This window comes from Peromyscus eremicus, chromosome 2, assembly GCF_949786415.1.
Source record: "Peromyscus eremicus chromosome 2, PerEre_H2_v1, whole genome shotgun sequence".
Classification (NCBI taxonomy): Eukaryota; Metazoa; Chordata; class Mammalia; order Rodentia; family Cricetidae; genus Peromyscus; species Peromyscus eremicus.
In genome coordinates this window covers 80,729,089-80,749,335 of record NC_081417.1, presented here as the reverse complement: position 1 = coordinate 80,749,335, position 20,247 = coordinate 80,729,089, and the positions used below count along the sequence as shown (strand labels likewise).

At 48.2% G+C, this 20,247-nt stretch overlaps 2 protein-coding genes across 2 annotated transcripts in view; both read right to left on the bottom strand.

The window, feature by feature from the left end:
- Positions 1–3,576, bottom strand: part of Tmem268 (transmembrane protein 268) — a 32,096-nt gene extending 28,520 nt beyond the window's left edge. Inside the window, exons 1-2 of the mRNA XM_059254453.1 lie at positions 3,424–3,576; positions 267–353 (exon numbers count right to left, since the gene is read on the bottom strand). The gene's annotated coding sequence lies outside the window, so the exon portion shown is untranslated. The remainder of the gene's footprint in view (positions 1–266; positions 354–3,423) is intronic.
- A 9,065-nt stretch (positions 3,577–12,641) lies between these two features.
- On the bottom strand, positions 12,642–19,891 carry Atp6v1g1 (ATPase H+ transporting V1 subunit G1). The gene is made up of 3 exons (XM_059254452.1): positions 19,697–19,891; positions 15,405–15,505; positions 12,642–13,389 (listed from the first exon to the last, which is right to left on the bottom strand). Exons 1-3 carry the CDS (start codon positions 19,776–19,778, stop codon positions 13,216–13,218), a joined length of 357 nt encoding a protein of 118 aa, XP_059110435.1. The 5' UTR covers positions 19,779–19,891; the 3' UTR covers positions 12,642–13,215.
- Between the last annotated feature and the right edge of the window lie 356 nt (positions 19,892–20,247).

Here is a 20,247-nt window from a genome sequence, read left to right as displayed (position 1 = left end):
TTGCAGTTAGCTCCAAAAGATCATGGAGACACGACCAATGACTCCAGCATCAGGAGGCCCAGAGCCACAGCAAGCATCACATTTAACCACTTTCATCAGCCAAAGCAGGGATACTCCTTGTGAGGCTCCCAGAGTGGCACATCAACCCTGGGAATGTCTGGTGGACAGTTCTTTGGAACATCCATTTGCTACCAAGGAAGGTGACACTGGAGAAGTATGAAGTGTCCGGATGACACAAACTGGCCCCAAGGCCAACTGGCACTGACCTCCACAGGGAGAAACTGATCCCTATGTCGTCTTCACTGTTTACCCCAATGCTTCAGCAGGAGCGGCTGCAGAGGGTGTGGGATGACCTGCAAAACGAAAATGTGGGGACTCCTGTTCAGAACGCAAGGATCTGGGGTCATGGAGATGATTCAGCCTCGCATGCCTCACACGCCTGACGACCTGAGTTCGACCCCAGATGCCCACATAAAAGCCAGATGATGTGGCAGGCATGTCTACAATTGCACTGTCCCACGGGGAGATGGGAGGCAGGGGTGGAAGACGAAGCCCGGGGCTCATGGACCAGGCAACAAGGAGAGCGAGCCGGGGGCTGGACAAACGGTCCAGAGTTAAGAGCGCTTGTTGTTCTCACAGAAGACCAGGGTTCAGTTCCCAGAACCCACATGGTGGCTCACAACCATCCATAACTCCAGTTCCAGGGGATCCAACACCCTCTTCTGACCTCTAAGGGTACCAGAGACACACAAGCAGTACAGACATACATGCAGGCAAAACACATAAAATAATGAATAAACCTATAGTTTATTATAAATAATAAATAAATATATTTAATCATTTAAAATGTTATAAATAAATCTATAATAATAATAAATAAATCTAAAAAAAGAAAGACAGACAGACCATGCCTCAACAAGGTGGGAGGTAAGAACCTACTCTCAAGAGTTGTACCCTGACCTCTACGTTCATGTTGTGGCATGTGCGTACCCACACTCACACAGAAACTGAAGAAATTAAGACTGTGGCAGCATAACAAAGCCAAATTGTAGGGAAAGATGACTCTAGACGAAGAAGCCTTGAGCAACCATGCAGGTCCATGTACCTGAAGTCAGCCCAACTTTAGGCTCTAGAATAGTAGTTCTCAACCTGTGACCTCCCAAAGACCATTGGAAAACACAGATATTTACATTACAATTCATAACAGTAGCAAAATGACAGTTATGAAGTAGCAACAAAAATAGTTTTATGGTTGGGGTCACCACAATTGAGGAGCTGTATTAAAGGGTCTCAGTGTTAGGAAGGGTGAGTCTAGAAGGGACCTTGGGAGCCTCTTCTCCCAACAAAGAACAGATAAAAGATGGATGTTAACAATTTTTCACCCCTGTCCTACATGGGAGCCTAAGGCCGGAAAGCAACAAAATGTTAGGAAAATATGAAAGCTTTGGAGCCAGAAAGCCTGAGCGGGAATCAGTGCACAGTCCTTCATGTGCTCTGTGATGTTCACCTTCAACATCCTACCCCACCCAACCCCTGTGCCTGAACTCTACTGTGAGCATCTGTACAATGGGGGCAGGGAGGCCTGCCTCATTCAGCTGCTTTAGAAACACAACAGCAAGTATAAGCATGGTGTTCAGTACTCTGCCCATAGCCCAGGTTCCTTCCTTTCCTCAACATGGTTTTCCTGTTTCACGGTCGAGACATGCCCTTTCCAAAGCTGGGTGGCTATCAGGGCCAGAGGAGGATTCCGGCCTGTGGCTCCAGAGCCTCAGGCCACAGTACCATGCCCTCATACCTCTGGGCTTGCCTGGTCTGGCTTCCTTTCAGCTTATTCATGAAGGCACCTTTGAGTAGATCAGAAGAAACCATGTTTCCCAGGCATGACATAGAAATAAATTCCAGTCACCCTGCAACAGTCCTCACAGGAGGACAGCCTCCTCTTTGCCCAGGCTTGACCCAGCCCACAGCAGCAGTCTCAAACACACTGGCTACTTAGCGGCCAACCTTAGCATACCTGCTTTCCTTCCTCCCCCAAGAGGCACAAAAGACACAGAAACAGCCACAAGGTTGTGCCCAGAGCTGACACTCCTCTGCTTCCTCTGACCAATAGGAGACCACAAGGCAGACCCAACCTTGATAGCTGTACTCCAAGCAGAGGACTCGGGACCACACTTAAGCCTCCCAACACGGGACTGTTGAAAAGGCCGGGAGGAGCTGACACAGGCTGGAGTTGCTGAAGCCTGGGACGGCACACAAGGATCCACTGGTTGCAAAATCCCACAATGAAGCATTGTGTTGTGGGCAGAAATCACAGCACCCACATCAGCCCCCTCAGCTGCCCACAGAGACCCAATCAGCAGACTCCAGTCCTACACCCAAGGCTGTGTGGGCTGGCTAAAAGTAACCTGCCCAGCCCAACCACGTTCCACCTTGAGCAACATACAGGACTTCTCTCTGCCTCCATTTCCTGGGGCCGGGACAAGGAGAGTAATTTAGGATTACCCTGCGGTTCCATATTCACGAGATCTGGAAAAGGGTGGTTACTGAGAGAAGGTAGCTGTTATCAACCTACTCCACAAACATTCCTTGAGAACCTTCTAGGGCCAGCCCCTGACTGTAAAACCAAGAATGCAGCATGAAGTCTCTGCTCAGCTCTCCCTGAAGGGATCACCATCCACTGGGAAAGGCACTCAGCGAGAACTGTCAGAGATGAGGAGGAAATCAGGCAGCAAAGGGGAGCAACTTGGGAGATGGAGGGAAGCCTAGACGTTCCTAGGCTTCACCAAAGTGGAGACTGAAAGGAGCCATATCAAATTTGAATGGGTTCAGACCAGTGGTCGGGATGGGTTCAGGACTTCTTCTGTAGATCCTCATCCAGTCCAGAGTCTACAGGGCCACGAGGATGAAGGCAGAACCCCAAAGGCAGAGGTTGACCATTTACCATCCCCTCAGCCCTGCTCGCCTTCAGCACACACATCAGGGAGCCCAACGCAAAGGTAAGCAGAGCACAGAGGGAGCAAGCACCGAGACTTCTGACAGTCCCTTAGGGAGCCCACATTTGAACCAGATTTTCCAGTCGCAGGCTGTGCAAACTCAAGCCCCCAGAGGTCCCATCTATGCACAGAGCTTGCCAGCCTCACCGACCACTAAGCGCCTGCCCAGGCTGCTTTGTAAAGAAAGCAAGCGGCTTTCCTTCTTCAAACTCAGCGTCATTACTGCAAGTCCAACAGATCAGAGGGGCGACAGTCCCAAAAGTTTAGGGCAGAAAAGCCTGGCTAGACAAGGAGTCCAAACGCCCCCATTTCAATGATGTGGACAGTAAGCCCCGGAAGAGAAAGCTGACTATCCAAGGTCAGGGAGCAAAGCTCAGAGGGAGCCAGAACAGAAAGCTGGCTTAGAGCGGCCAGGCGTCTCCCCTCGTACCTGGCCTTGGCCTTGGGTAGCTGGCTCCCCGGTCTCTGCCCTCTGGCCTTGGGGCTCCCTCACCCCAGGATCACCCGCCCTACCCCGCAGCTCCCACGCCTGACGCGCGGGGCGGGAAGAGGTCACCCGAGCCTTAGGGGCGGGACGCGCACGCAGGCCCGGTGGCCCCAACCCCGGAGCTTGGGCGCACGGGCGCGCGCACGGCCCGCGCACACTCACCGCCGCCGGGGGACGCGCAGGGTCGGAGCCTCCGCGCCCCTTCTGCGCCAAGGCGACCCGGCGCCGCCGCCCCCGCGCGCCCGCCTCCCGCGCGCCGCCCCAGCCCGTTTCCTCCGCCGAGCCGCCCTGCGGCGGTGTCTCCTGGGCCGGCGCGGAGCGTTTCATCAGCCGCGCTCCCCTAGGGCACCGGAAGGGTTCCCGCGCCCGCCACGTGCATGGGATCTGGGCTCGTCCCCGCAGTGAAGGAGCGGCGGGGCTGGGAGGCTGGTCCCGAGTGACTGAGAGTCATGGGATCCGGTGCATGAGGCACACTCGGGACCAGAAGTTTCTAACGAAAAATGGTGTGCAGTACGGAGAGCGTCCGTGTGGGGAGGAGATGGCCTGACGGCAGGTCCAAAGTCTCCACTTAACCATCTGGTAAATTAAACTTTGTGTCTGTGTTTTCTTTAAAAATATTTAGTTACGAGTGTGTTAAATGAAATTGTGTTGTTTTAACGAAATAATGTGTGAAGTGTTCAAACCCACACTTGCTCACCCTATTTTTTGAGATTTATGAGGGTCTATGATGATCTTTTTCCAAGTGAATCTAGTCTTGGATTCACCTAGGTTGGTTATGATGTTATTTTATTTGTGCTGAAATAGGATTTTATTTGTATGTTAATAAATAAAGTTGCCTGGGAATCAGAGCTAAAAGCAAGCTATTTAGCAGAAGTCCAGCGGTAGTAGCACACGCCCTTAATCCAATCACATGGCAGGCAGAGTCTCTCTGTGTTCAAGAACACAGCCAAGCGGTGACCCGAACCTTTAATCTCAGTAGGAACCATAGAGACCTGGAGGTCTGTATAGACAGGCACTGACAGGAAATCTTGTGGTTGGGTTTAGAGCCAATGAGAAGGCAGAACAGAAAGGCAATACAAAGACAGTCACACAGGAGGAGGTCTCTCTCTGAGGGGAAGGACAGCAGCGACTGGTAATAAAGGCTTCACTAGTGCTCTGATCTCTTTGGCTTTTAACTCTGTATTTGGCTTTTTGTTTGTTTTTTAATAAAACCGTTTAGAATTTCATCTACAGTTGGTTGGTTGGATGGTTGGTTGGTCGGTCTGACAATATGGGTCAAACCTGGCTAACCGCATGTATTTTTTCTTTGCAGTACGCATTTATATAAAAGGAACAGATTCTATTCTATTGGTCACCTTTCGTTGTCTTTCAACAAAGACCCTGAGTACTTAGCTCCTGCACCAGTGGCCTCATTTCTTTTTAAGAGGATTACAAAGGTATGTGTTTTGCAAATATGGGCCTCTCCTTGCCTTGTCCGCCCCTATGCTGGATGCATAGCCCCTATGCTGGATGCATATGCGGTTCCTACCCTTGCTTGCAGGAAGGGCTAGGACACAAACACACCCGCCACTGCCCTTGTTTCTACAAGTGATCTTGCACAGACACATGCAAGCACATTTTTTTTTTCACATTTCTTTTTTCAATAGTGACTGTCAAACTCTTGAGGCCTTTCAGACTTAAATGGCTGCATACCCAAAGGCAGGATGTTTAGAGGCATCAAGAATGAACTGAAAATCCAAATAACATATCCCACGTGGGTGCCCACAGGGACAAGTCAGTCAGATCAAGGTGACAAGCTACTAAAACTGAAGCTATTTGTGCACAAATCAGCGCTGAAGTACCTGCTCAGTGCCAGCATTATAGAGAACAGTTCGTGGAAGGTTCCTGTGTAGTATGATCAATTTGCTAATAGTAATTTAGAGGCCCGGGAAAAAGAAACCCAGGGGTGCTGAGACTTCTGAATGCCGACAGGCTGTTATTGAAAGGGAAGGTGCAACAAGCTGTGGCCTAGCCTAGGTCTCTAACCCTGCCTCTGGAGCAAGGCCCACCACCCACCTCCATGACAATGCGGCCCTTCTGCCCTTTCCACCAGCCTCCACTCTCCAAGCTCCAGCACCAAGTTTTATGTTGACACATCAGCCTCCCACAGGTAACAAACAGAGGTCTTGGGAAGCCGCCAACGGGCTGCACGAGAGCACTATGTAGCATGAGCTTGGACTGCCCTGTTCACTCATTTATCAAGAGGCACCTGCTGGTGTGGAAGACGTCAGGAACCAAACATTGAATGCTTAGAAAGTGTTGTGAAAAGCATGGTGCACCCTTGCAGCAACGTAAGAGTCTGCTTACCTGAAACCCTGGGGGCTCCTCATACAAGCGGGAAAGGACCATAAAATCCAGTAAAGCAGACTGCAGAGCTGACTTTAGTAAGGACAGCTTGATGGAGTCTCGGGGGCCTTTGTGGTGACTTCAGTCTGCACCACCTGCAGCCTACTCTGGATGAACCATTGCCCTCTCCCCAAACCCCAAGCTCCATAAATAGAGCCATTCTCAGTTCCTCCTGCACCCCATTCTTTCACTTCAGGTCTTAGTGCCTGCCTCAGGTCTTCCCTCTTCATCCGGAAGATTAGTGCTAAACCCATCATCACCTGGCTGCTCCATTCTTGGGTCTTCCCTCTTCATCTGGGAAGGTTAGTGCTAAACCCATCCCCATCACCTGGCTGGTCCATCATTCTTGGGTCTTCTGTCTTCATCCGGAAGATTAGTGCTAAACCCATCATCACCTGGCTGCCCCACTCTTGGGTCTTCCCTCTTCATCCGGAAGGTTATTGCCAAACGCATCCTCACCTGACAACCCATTCTTGGGTCTTGGTTGGCTGGGCCCTTATTCTGAAAGCACTATCCTGTCCTAGGCCAAGGTCTGTCCCCTTCTTGATGGTTCTTGTTTAACCTACAATTACACCTATCACCCAGTATGGCCACTGCCTTATTCTTTCCCCCAGAGCACAAACCTTTAAGTCCTAGGGCCATTCCTGCCTGTGCTCATAGCTGCCCAGGACCCAGCCCACAGCATTTTGTTAAATACATCTGAAGCAGCAATTGGACAGATGAAGCCTCAACTACAGGTAAATTAACCAACCACAAATCCCAGGCAAGGCCACTCTTACTCAGCAGCTGCTCCATACTGCTGTTTGCAAAGGTCCAGCAGCCAATGCATTTGACATGGATGAAGAAAAAGAGTGAACTTCTCCCAGAATGGCAGAACCTGGAGATGCAGCAGCAGATGGGATTGGAGGGAGTCTCAGAACCACTGGGAGAGCACTTGAAAAGCAAAAGATAAAAAAAAAAACTACATCTCGGTTTTTGGAACTGGCCTGCCGATTACATTCACTGACTTTGTAGGTGCTGTTAGAAATGCTGCTTGAGACACTGCCATGGGCGGAACAAACTGAACAGATCACACAGCAGCTCAGACTAGAAGTCTAAGAGTCACAGGTTCAAATGCAGCCTTTGCCATTAATTATGTTTCCTTGAATAACTAAGCCTGTCTCATTTACTCAACAGATTACTACTGCAGACATGGAGACCAACACCCTGAATTATATTAATCCTGATATGGGTGAACTACTCAGTTACTACAAAAGTGTTCTTCTGGAAGCCACTGCTAGTGCTCCACACCTGTTTCAACTCTTGGAAGCGCATGACCTGATGATGCACTCCACGGTGAGACATGACATGGGTGACAGCAGGTGGAGTGTAGAACTACACAGCCCCTGTCCTTGTCAAGTGTGCTGGGAGGCGAACACCACACTAGTTGTGGGGGAAGTGGGTCAAAACCAGAAGAAAAACTGCTGAGTTCCTCAGGAGAGGCTACAATCGCCCCAGGGCACAAGAGCTGCAGAATGCTAAGTGCCAGTGATAGGTCCTAGGGACAAATGGAGTGGAGCCACAAGAGAATTCCTATATGGCTGAGCAGAGGGTTCAACTAGTATGTGTGACTCTTCATCCTTCAAAACTACAGAAGATGAGAAGCAGCCCCTCTGTGGGCTATCGGCCCAGCTTCTCTGCTGATGTTATCGCAGGAGTTGCCATCTGGTCTAGAATGTTTCCCTCTTATTTCCAAGTAGAAAAGGGTGGAGGTGGGTGGCCCCCACCAGTCTCTCCAACACAGTGAGCATGTCATTAAGTTCATACTTGATGCAGGAGCTAGTCGGCACCACTTGACGTTAAGAGCCAGAGAAGTAAATGTTGGTACAATGATCTGACTAGCATCTTCTCCAAATCACCAGCCCAGTCTTTCCATAAAGACTGTGCCCAGTCTGCCTGTTTGCACAGGAAGAAGACAAAGAGCAAGATAGAACTGCCTGGTGGTACCCAAGCTTTTGCAGTAACTCCAGAGCCACTGAAGTGATGGGAGATGAACTGACAGGAAAAAAAAAAAAAAAAATCTTGGCATCTGCCACATTGCTCCTAAAGGAGAGGGGGAAAATGATGTGAAAAATGACAGGCATGCAGAACTCATCAAAGCTCCAACCTTTGGAAGGACAGCTTTAGTTGACTTCTGGTACCATTAATCATCTTGAGTAGAGACAGGCTGAATGTGCCGAGAACTGCAGACTGTTGCAGGCTTTGCTTCCCTGGCCTGGGGGCAGGTGAGTCGAGACAACAGTACACAGAACAAGCCTGACATGGAGCTTGGCAGTCTGACTTGCAGTATATAGTGCTGCTCTGAAACTGACTGTCCCTTCCTGTTCCGTGACCTCTGACACCCTGCAGCCTCGTGGAGGTAGAATCACACCTCTAACCTGCAGGATCTAAAGGTCTCAAAAAACAATGAGCCTTCCCACTTGTTGCTTGCAGAGATTAGAATGTGTGGACTGTAAATTACTTCATCCCCCTTGAGTTTCCACCAATCCAGTGGTCATTCAGGAAATTGTCAAGATTACCCACAAGGTTACACAACCTGACTGTAAGCTATTTTATGCCTTCCATCAGAGACTTTGAGGAAGGCTAAGCTATGGCATCAAACAGAATGTTCTCATGTTTGTAACAAGGAATTGGGACATCCTTTCTAGGAAACTGTATAACTACCAGAGGAACTGATGAACATCATCGGGGGGGAGGGGGTGGGGATTGCACACAGAACAGAGTTAAAGGCAAAGATGATCAAAGGCACTGAAGGATCTTGGCTCTACCACACAAACCCTTGCCTGGTTCCTTAATCCCCATACCTCAAATCTGGTGAAAGTTGCCAAGGGGTAATAAATTGGTTAGGGGCTGGAGAGACAGCTCAGAAGTTAAGAGCACTAGCTGCTGCTCTTTCAGAGGACCAAGGCTCTGTTCCCAGCACTGACATGGCAGCTTACAACCGCCTACAGCTACAGTTCCAGAGACTGACTCCCTCTTCTAGACTTGTGGGTACCAGGCACAGATATAGTGGGCATAAACACATACATACATGTAGGCAAAACACTCACCACAAAAACTTTTTTTAATCTTCTGAAAGAAAACTTTAAAGAGTAAACTGGTTAATATAAATGCAAACATTCTTAATGCACAGGCTAACATGTAGAAAACTGTCATCATCAACTGTACCAGAAACACTTCACTGTCCACAGCTGCCTCATTTCTCAGTCCCCTTGCAGACCAGTTGGGTCAATGAGAAACAAGGTATCAGGTGTCATGTGAGGACTGAAGCTGTAAGAACTGGTTCTTGCGTCACCTTTTTCTTCCTGCCTCTGCAATGGTGCCAACTGTGGCTGAGGTAAAGGCACACAGTACAATGAGCCTCATCACCCACTACCTCTGCAATGGTGCAGACTGTGGCTGAGGTAAAGGCACACAGTACAATGAGCCTCATCACCCACTACCTCTGCAATGGTGCAGACTGTGGCTGAGGTAAAGGCACACAGTACAATGAGCCTCATCACCCACTACCTCTGCAATGGTGCAGACTGTGGCTGAGGTAAAGGCACACAGTACAATGAGCCTCATCACCCACTACCTCTGCAATGGTGCAGACTGTGGCTGAGGTAAAGGCACACAGTACAATGAGCCTCATCACCCACTACCTCTGCAATGGTGCAGAATGTGGCTGAGGTAAAGGCACACAGTACAATGAGCCTCATCACCCACTACCTCTGCAATGGTGCAGACTGTGGCTGAGGTAAAGGCACACAGTACAATGAGCCTCATCACCCACTACCTCTGCAATGGTGCAGACTGTGGCTGAGGTAAAGGCACACAGTACAATGAGCCTCATCACCCACTACCTCTGCAATGGTGCAGACTGTGGCTGAGGTAAAGGCACACAGTACAATGAGCCTCATACCCACTACCTCTGCAATGGTGCAGACTGTGGCTGAGGTAAAGGCACACAGTACAATGAGCCTCATCACCCACTACCTCTGCAATGGTGCCGACTGTGGCTGAGGTAAAGGCACACAGTACAATGAGCCTCATCACCCACTACCTCTGCAATGGTGCCGACTGTGGCTGAGGTAAAGGCACACAGTACAATGAGCCTCATCACCCACTACCTCTGCAATGGTGCCGACTGTGGCTGAGGTAAAGGCACACAGTACAATGAGCCTCATCACCCACTCACCACATGTCCAACAGCTGCCCCAAAGGAACCCAACTTGGATCAAACTTTTAAGAAGTAGGTCTTTGTTGTATTTCAGAAACAGGAAACATGTGCTGAGCACCTAGAATGTTCCAGGCACCATATGTAGTGCTTTGATGTATTTTTAATAATTCTTTTCTTGTTACTGTAGAATAACAGTTCTGATCTGGGGATAATTCTGGCACCTAGGAGCTATGGCAATGTCCAGTGACATTTTTGGTTGTCACTACTGAGGGGTTGAGGGGGTCCTAGTAGCATCTAGTGGGTGGAGGCCAGGACACTGCTAAACAGCCTTTAATGAATAATAAAATGTTACACCAACCCAAGGAAAACTCCTCCCTTTGAAGTCCAGTCTCTTCAAGTCACCATTGTCTTTTTCCAGATTTACACACACGTTGTATGTATGTGTCTATACATACACACCCTATTTCATCATTTTTCTTTTTTATGCTCAAATGGGGACAAATCCCACACAGTGCTCTCTCTGAATCTCAGGTTCACTCTGCACCAGAGCCCACACACCCCCCAGGTCTCCAGTGGCTGACCAGCCTTTCAGATGTTCATTTCTCACAATGCACCACACAGAAGCCCTTCCCCTTTTATTTTCCTAGAGCTCTCAAGCAAGCTCACTTCTGGCTCGACCTTTGATTCAACTCACCCAGGAGGAACCTGAGCGCCTACAAGTTGCCTGGGAACATCAGTCAGGATTGAGGACTAGAGGAAACCCCACTCCCAGTGACACCTCCAGACCCCTCAGGAATACCACTATTTCCAAAATACCATCTCTCACCTTGTTCTAATCCTTTCCACATCAGCACTGAAACATGCCAAACCTCCTGTCCATCAACCATATCATCTCTCCACAGCCATGCTTCAAGGAACTTAGGTTCCTCTCCTTGAAATCACCAAGCCCTCACGTGTTCACATTCACCTTTGCCTCTCAACTGACCACTGATTCCACTCTTCTTTTGAAATCCTACTGGACTCCATGCCTTCAACCCTGAGCTGCTTGGCTTAGAGTCAGAGCTGCTTGGCTTGGAGTGCAATTCTAACATACAGGATAAACATACTGGGCAACAAGGTTAAAAGGGTAAAGGCTGACCTTAGAGTGACGGCACACACCTTTAATCCCAGCACTGGGAAAGCAGAGGCAAGAGTCTCTCCTTGAGTTTGAGGCCAGCCTAGTCTACATAGTGAGTTCTATCTGGGGAGAAAAAAAAAAGCAAAAATACCAAGGCTGAGGATGTAGCTCAGTGTTAAGAGTGTTTGCCTAGTGCTCCCCAGTACCACAGCACACGGGTCTAAACCCCCCAGTGAGTACCAGTGGTGCTGCATGCGCCTCCAGTTTCGAAGAAGCAACAGATGGCAAGAGATGGAGGTAGAAACCTCTACACTTAGCAGATGGAGACTGAAGTCTTAAAACAAAATGGGGTGTTGGAACACTTTAAGAAGGGGAGAAATCGTGACTATACAGACAGAACAAAAGCCCAAACAAGCAATCTGATGACTGTCTGAAAGAGATGGGCTGGAGAAATGAATGTGGGTCTTCAATATGGGTGGTAAAGCTAGGAAATGGCAGTGGTCTCACTAAAGAAATGAACCAACCAACCATGCCACTGTGAAGCTGCAAGATAAGTGGTGCATGCAGGAGACTGACACCTGGATCAAGTACAAGACCACCTTTCCCCACCAGCACAGCTGAGCCAAACAAGCAGCAAGCAGCTCCAGTGCAGTGGCAAGCCTCAGTGTTTTAACAGGACAGTGGGGAAACTGAGGCAGTAAACCCTTGGGGCTGTCAACTAGCTAAAACACGCACGCACACAAACACACATTGAGTAGTGACCAAAGACCAGAAGTAGCCTAAGAGCAAACGACCTGGAGGCAGAGAAAACTGTATGCTTACTATCTCAGACTGTTTCATGAAAAGGAAAGCCCCTAACATTCTGACTGTTTTTACCCACCACAAATTACTCTGCGACCAAAGACTGTTAGCCTGAAGAGAGCCACCAGGTATCACACACTTAAGAGCCAGTGAAGTTATACATCACTCACTTTGCTCACCAGAAAGGTATGCTCATTTGCTCAAGGCTGTCTGACACAGGGTCCTCTAGAGCAGTGCTTCTCAATCTTCCTAATGCTGAGACCCTTTAACACAGTTCCTCATGTTCTGGTGACTCCCAACCACAAAATGACTTTCATTGCTACTTCATAACTGTAATTTTGCTGTTATAAATCGTAATGTAAATATCTGATATGCAACCCTGTGAAAGCGTCGTTCAATCTCCCCCCCATGGGGTCATGACCCACAGATTGAGAACCACTGATCTAGACAAAAGGCAAACTACAGGCTCTTGAGTTGCTTGCTGCTTTCTAAAACAGAGGATGAAATCACAAGCAATTTCTTTCCGAATAAAATGAACACCTTGAGGATTTACTAGTAAGGTATACAAACCCGACATGTGTTGATTCCTAAATGAAATTCTGCTCAACATCTGGGTCAAGATGCACTTTGCATTATCAAAAAGAGGAGCCAGAGGGGTGAAAGGCAAGACAAAGTTTTACTTTTAAATGATTACAAGCACACCAAATAACATGTAACATATTCTTGAGTCCTAGTATCTAGTAATTTGGGTTAGGATACATTAACAGCAGCCTGGACAAGCATATCCACTGTCCTAAATTAGCCAGAATGGACTACTGTAAGGCTGGCTGCTGCTTCATAGGAGTTACAAATGCTATTTACTACTTTTTCATAGATAACGCCCCTGACCCTTTAAGAAAGTGGAAGGGAACAATTTATTCCCTTTCTTTCTTCAAAGATTTTTTTTTTCCTACTAGACTAATAAGAAGAAAAATCAACAGTGATACCTGCTGCTTGCACAAACACATAGGAAACATATACTTCTTAAAGACACACAAGGTAAAAAAGATGGAACTTCAGGTACTTACTAAGATATACAAAAAGCTAGATTTGATACTCTCAACAAGTGAAGGGATCTACAACAGCATAGCGAATTTTAATGCCTTCCTGAACAGAACTTGAGCTCTGGGAGGTTTTCCTACTCTGTTCAGGCATCTCCCATGCCAACCCACAAGGCAGGTGCTTCCACCTCCTATCCGTTTATGCGGTAGTTTTCATGGATTTCTGGCCGGATGTCACACACAAAGGCCAAGAGGTTATCCAGGACTTCATCCCTGTTCTGCTGGAAGTATTTCTGGAGGACAGTCATCTTCTCCTGGGTCTCCTTCTCCACCTCACTGCTACAACTGCCATGGGACCCCAGTGCCTGCAGTGGAGGAGACAGGATACAAGGGGACATCAGGAAGATTCTCTGGTTGAGCCATTTTAACAAGCAACCTGCTGGCTTATGGAGAAGTCCTAGCTCCTTGATAAGAGAAGGCAATATATCAGTGGCAGGCAAAGCAACCTGTGAGTAAAGCTATGTGACAACCAGGCACCCCATCAGAGCTCACGGCTGCTCACAACAGTGTTCCTCGGTCTAGTACACAGTCCTTAGTAAGGACTGGAGCCAACCTAAAGATTCAACAACTACAGCACCACCCACAGTGGTGTACACTTGTGATCCCAGCTACCTGTGAGGTGAGAGCACAACTGCTTGAGCACAAAAGGAAAAAACAGAGCACATACAAAGGAGGCACATACAGAGAAAGCAGGGATTCACATAGTTCAGTCCCCAGCAGTAGCAACAGCAGCACTTCAACCAGCGAAGTGCATGCGCGCACGCGCGCGCATACACACACACCCCAACAACTGAAACTGGTTAGGAACTATGATGCATTTATACAACAGAATGCTGTTCAGCAATATGAGCTGTAAAATATGCAGTTTGTAGGTGAAAAATAACACAACAGTAGCAGTGGAGTTAGTATTTATGTTATTTTTGATGTGGCTTTAAAAGTGAAAAGATGGAGACTGGAGAGATGGCTCAGCAGTTAAAAGTACCTGCTGCTCTTACAGAGGACCCAGGTTTGGTTTCCAGCACCTACATGGTGGCCATCAACCATCTGTAACTCCAGCTCCAAGGGGTCCAATGCCCACTTCTGACCTCAGACGGCACCAGGTATGCATGTATGCACATGGTGCACATACATACATGCAGGCAAAAAAGACTCATACACATACAATATATTTTTTTAAATGTACAACTGGGAAGTGTGGCTAAACTCATAGCCTGGCATGGAGATACACACATGTAATTTCAGTAGACACTGAGACACTGCCTGTTTCACGAATACGAGCCATAAGTATTTCAAAACTAAAGGTGCTACCATGGGACTACACTCAAAAGGCATAGAGTGGGTTTTATAGTACATCACTGACAGTATCCCATAAGCAACTGTGGTACAAGTGGGCACAAGATGGCTGCCCTGACAGAGAGAATTTACTGTGCAGTGTAACAATTTATAGTACCAATATGCCAAGAGGACCACTGCATATTTTAATGTGCTTTGTAACTGCCCAGAGCAAAGAAAATGGAAGCCTGTGTTACTTAACACTAAGAAGCAGACACGGGTGCCCACAATCACTAGACCTTGGTCTGGACAGGTATGGGCCTAAAACTGCTGGAGACACCCATGTAGGGCTTGAGAACGAAGCACGGAAATGTAAAGACAGGAATAAGAAGAGCCCAGAGCAGTCACCTCAACACCTAGAAGATGGCAAACTCAATCTTTCACTTGGGTTTTTAACTAAGTCAATAAACTGTGAACCATTGCTAACTGTATAGGACACCACATAGTTCTGTTCTCCCTTCTACAAGTTCCTCTGCATCCTTTGTTTCCCCCAAGATCTCTCTGTGCATCATTCTATGCATCACAGTTGCCTACCATAATGATAAAACTCTATTTTACTGAGGTGCAGGCTCCATTTTACTCACATTTAGACTGTCATAGCCAAGTTCACAGCTGGAGGTTTGTAGGACTTACTGTAAGCTAAACTATGAAAGCAGGGACAGAACCTACTGCTCCTGGTTGATCCCCCAGCATCCAACATTGTACCTGACACATGTCAACTGCCTAAAAGATTGCTAAATAACAAAATGAAGACTAGAATCTGATAAAAGTACCCATCTCAAGAGACAAGCTGAACATTAAACAAACCACACAATGAACAGGGGTGGGGATGGGGCATGCAAAAGCCAAGGCTGCAATCCTCAGCACCAAAAACAAAACAAAACAAACCCAAACCCCTGACAACTGTCCTAAAGTCTCCAAGCTACACTAGGTATTTTCAGATCTAGACAAGAAAGTAAGGCAATAATGAAAGGAAACAGAGGCCCACCGCAGCTTCCTTGGCCTTGAACTCCTTCTCCCTCTGCAGGCGGTACTGTTCAATTTCAGCCTGGGCTTCTTCTTTGGCCTGCTTCAGCCTCCGATTCTTTCCTGTTTTCAAAGAGAAAGACATCAAGTGTTTCAAAGCAGAACAGCAAGTAGATGCTGATAATGAATCTTAACAGTCAATGATGAAAGTAATTAATGCCAGGCAGTGGTGGTACACATCTTTAATCCTAGTATTCAGGAGGCAGAGGCAGGTGGATCTCTGCGGGTTCAAGGCCAGCCTGGTCTATAAAACAAGTTCTAGAACAGCCAGGGTTATTACACAGAGAAACACTGTCTCAAAAAAACAAACAACATGCTGGGCGGCGGTGGCACACGCCTTTAATCCCAGCACTCCAGGAGGCAGAGGCAGGTGGATCTCTGTGAGTTCCAGGCCAACCTGGTCTACAGAGTGAGTTCCAGGACAGGCTGTAAAGCTACACAGAGAAACTTTGGGGGGGGGGGGGGGGGGAGAACAGTAACAAAACAAGCAATAATAATAAAAACACCAGAAGTACACAGGAAAGAGGGAATACAAGGTAGGTTCTGCCTCTAGCCTTTAAGTGGAGACTAAACAAGCATGCCCTTTAGAACTGTGAGCAGTGCATGAGGCCCTCAGTCTAATACCCAGAACTGCACACACACTCAAAAGGGAACCTGTGCAAACACTGTGGGATGTCAGAGCAGTCTCTCAATGTCAACTATTAAAAACCTGCTAACATAAGATGGGTGACAGCCATCTGGGGAGCTCTTCTGCATCCCAAACAGTGAACAGCTAGCTGTGTCACTGTAACAATGCAGCTCTTCTTAGGAGTTTGCTGAGAGCTAACACCCAAAGGACATCCCCTAAAATGTAGCTAAGGAAAGAGATGATGGAACACTGGAAACCAGGCACCAGGGCGGTGGCAGAGGCAAAGCCATGACTGGGAAGAATGCTAAATGCTATGCCAGAGTACACACAGCTGGGAGCCGGGAGAAGTAGGGGTTCTGGTCTCTGGAAGGTAGCAGTTTAACACAGATTTGCAAAGTCTCCACATTGTCAGAATACAAGTCCAGCTAACAGCCAACAGTCTCTGCTTTGAATGGCTGCTCAACAGAAACGGGGGGTGGGGGCTGTATAGCCTTGGGTGTCCTGAAATTCACTATTTGTAGACCAGGTAGGCCTGGGACTCACAGAGATCCACCTGCCTTTGTCTCCCAAGTGCTAGGACTACAGGCGCATGCCACTGTGCCCAGTTTCACCAACAGGGAGTTCTAGATTAGCTCTAGATAGGTTAAGTCATTTATAGCAAAAGACAGCATGCATCTAAAAAAGTCAAGCATTGTTAGACATGCATCACTGTATTATCAACTGTCCAAAGCCCACTCTTCCTAGGTGAGTAGATGAAACTGAACTGAACTCAAAGTCCCTAATGAGGAGAATTCTGGACCTGTAATGACTCCATGACATCAGCACTGTCTGACAAGTCTGAAAAAGTCTCTCTCTATGCACCCCAAAGATTATTTCTGCAAGTCTTCACTTAAACACATTATTTATTTCAGCTCATGCCTCCTGTGCGGGGCTCAATCCTTCACAGAATATCCTCCCCCATCAGATACATGGGCTACATTTAAAGCTGAAAAACTTTCCCAAACCAAGAGTCTATCAAGACATCTATGGCCCAACCACTATGCAGGAACTCCAAAGTAACTTCATAACTCATCATTTCCAACTCCCACAGCTCCCTGAAGTAGTCACTAAGACAAGACCACCACCTCCTTTTGACAAACATCTTCAGAGTTGTACTGACAGACTTCACTACCAACACGAATACACATTCCCTAGTACTGGGACATCTACACACTAGGCAAGCACTCCACCACTGAGCAACACTTCATGTCCCCAAAGTTATTTCTTTCTTCCTCCCTTTTGGGTTTTATGTAGCCTGTGTTGGCCCAAAGTTGGGATCCTCCTGTTTGGGATCAGTCTCCCTTACAGTTATGCATCATCACCTCTAGCCCAAAATTTCTTTTAAATCATGCTTTTCTCAGACTTTTAAAAGGGAACCAGGGTTTTTGTTTCACACCAATGAAATAAATCACGGAACACTTTTATTCTGAAAGTTCCAAAGCAATGATTTCATGAGATACTTAGGCTTGATTAGTTTACACCATGCTCCTTCCCAGTTCTTAACTGAGCAAATCAAGTGTGATCACAAATCAAGAAAGGGGATAGTTTTCAAATTCTAGCTCTTTTCAATAACTCTTCCCAACTACTGAAAATCTTAAAATGTGAGTTAGCTGTAAGCTAGCCCCTTTAAAACAAACTCCTTCAGCAAATAACAGCTATCTGATACATACAAGATCCTGCAGCTGAGAAAGGTTTAAAACCTCCCAGGAACTCAGTCATTCCCACCTTAGTCCAAGTATTTGTTCTTGCACCTCCTCCAAATGGTCTCACCTACTTCCCAACACATACACCTGCTGTTGCTGCTGAATCATCACTGGACAAACTGACAACTCATTCTGGAAATTCTGGATCAAGAATATGGCAACATGCCGGGCAGTGGTGGCGCACGCCTTTAATCCTAGCACTCGGGAGGCAGAGCCAGGCGGATCTCTGTGAGTTCAAGGCCAGCTTGGGCTACCAAGTGAGTTCCAGGAAAAGGCACAAAGCTACACAGAGAAACCCTGTCTCGAAAAACAAACAAACAAACAAACAAACAAAAAATACGGCAACACAGACTCTCTAGTCACCCAAGAAAAAAGGGCTTCTCACCATCCCCAGGACTCACACAGAAAACTTCTCTTAGGAAATAAAGAGCACAACTCCCACCAGAGCCACAATTGAGGTCTACTTGGGGGTGGGCATGGTGGCACATGCCTTTCATGCCTGCACTGGCAGCAGAGGCAGGCAGAGCTCTGAGAGTTCCCACCTAGCCAGGAATACATGAGAGCCTACTTCAAAATAAACACACACACACACACACACACACACACACACACACACACGTGTATAAGTTTTATACTAAGAAAACTTCCTTGTATGGAAAGGCCTCCAAACCCCATACTGTTTCCTCGGGTCTGGTCGGATCTGAGTCTCACTTTTCCCACCTGCAAAACAGGAGTAAATACACTGTCTGCTTACCTTGAAAAACTGGAGAGATATAGTTACTGAGACACAGTCTCCAGTTTCCAAAAGCTTAGTCAGGTGACAGGGCCATGTAAACCAAAAAAATTATTGTAATATTGGGTCAAAAATAAGCATCAGGGAAGGGCTTCCAATCTTGTCTGAGAGAAGGAGACTGAATGAGGAACGGCTGCATACAAGAAGACTAACTAGTTGGGTACCAGGGGGGAAACATTGAGAAAGGTTCTTCCAATCAGAGGAAACAATATGTAAAGACTTGTAGGGAGATACATGAAGGTGCCTTGAAGATTCATAGTGATTCAGTACAGCTGGAAGAGAATACCTCACAGGGACATCCTTAGGGAAGAATACAAAGGCCTGATGATGAAAGCGCTTCCTTTAACCCATTATGAAATACCAGCTCCATTCTGCGGACACTGGGACCACTGACTAGAAGGAAAGGTATTGGGAAAGGTACATGCACGTTTTAAGCAGCTGACGGCAGGGAAAACACGGGTTGCTGAATGCGGCTGGCTTCTTCCACTCCTTCCCGGTTAGACCCGTGTAGTAAACTGATTTTTCTGGCCGCCTTGCCCCTCTCCACATTGGCCTTTCACTACCTACACATCTCTGTTTTAACTGGTATGTGCTCCTCCGCTGGAACATGAAATACCCTGTGATGAAGACGAACCGGGCACTCTTCCAGCACATTTTCAGGGGAACAACAACAAAAAAGGAATGAACGAGTTAGACAGCCACATGAACTCGGGCGGTTGAACTAAGATGCTGAAGGAAGAGATGGACAGGGGGTCGGGACAGAGAGGATTGGCAAATGGCTTAAAGTGACGAGGGGGGAGAGGCGGCCAAGATAAGATTTAGGTTCTCAGACCGTGGCGGTGGCTCCCGCGACTGGGCCGGGTCCTGGAGCAGGGATTTGGTGGGCGCAGAGTTTCGGTGGGTGGCCCACTACACGCCCTCCACCCCGAGAAGGGGACAAACCCACTCCTGTCTCCACGGGCAACTTGTGGTCCTGCCTCGCGGCTTCCAGGCGCCGCCCGGACACCAGAGGCCCCGACACGGTCCCGGGCCTCCGCCCGCGGCCTAACCTCCGTCTCCCGCCGGGTATCCCGCCCCGCCCCAGAGCTCACGCTTGCGGGCCTCGGACACCTTCTCGGCCGCCCGCTTCTCGGCCTGCAGCAGCTGCTGGATGCCCTGCGACTGACTCGCCATCGCTGCAGGAACTCTCGGCCGAAAGAACGGCCTCAATCAACGGCTGCAACACTCGAAGGAGGCCCTGCGGTCAGGTGACCCGCCGCCCACGATCTGCGCCTGCGCAACACGCCGAAGCCCCGCCCCGCCGTCAAGTGACCCGCGCCTGCGCCTCAGCTGACCGCCTTTGAGTCCAGTGACTCCCAGGAGGTGGGGCAGGGCAGAGCGAGGCGGAGCAGTTCCACTGCGCCTGCGTGTTGAGGGACAGCTGCTGCTGCTTTTTCCCTCTGTGATATTATCTGTCAATGGCTGGGTGTCTCGGCTGGTACTGTCCCTGTGGCAGCCCCGCCACGTGTTTATTTCCCTTCTCCCTTAATTGATGGTGTGCCTGCGTTAAAGTCCAGAGACACTTCACCCACCTAGACTCCCTCCCTACCTCTCCGGAATTTCTTCGGAATTTAGACCCTATTAGCAAGCAGTGCTAGCCCTA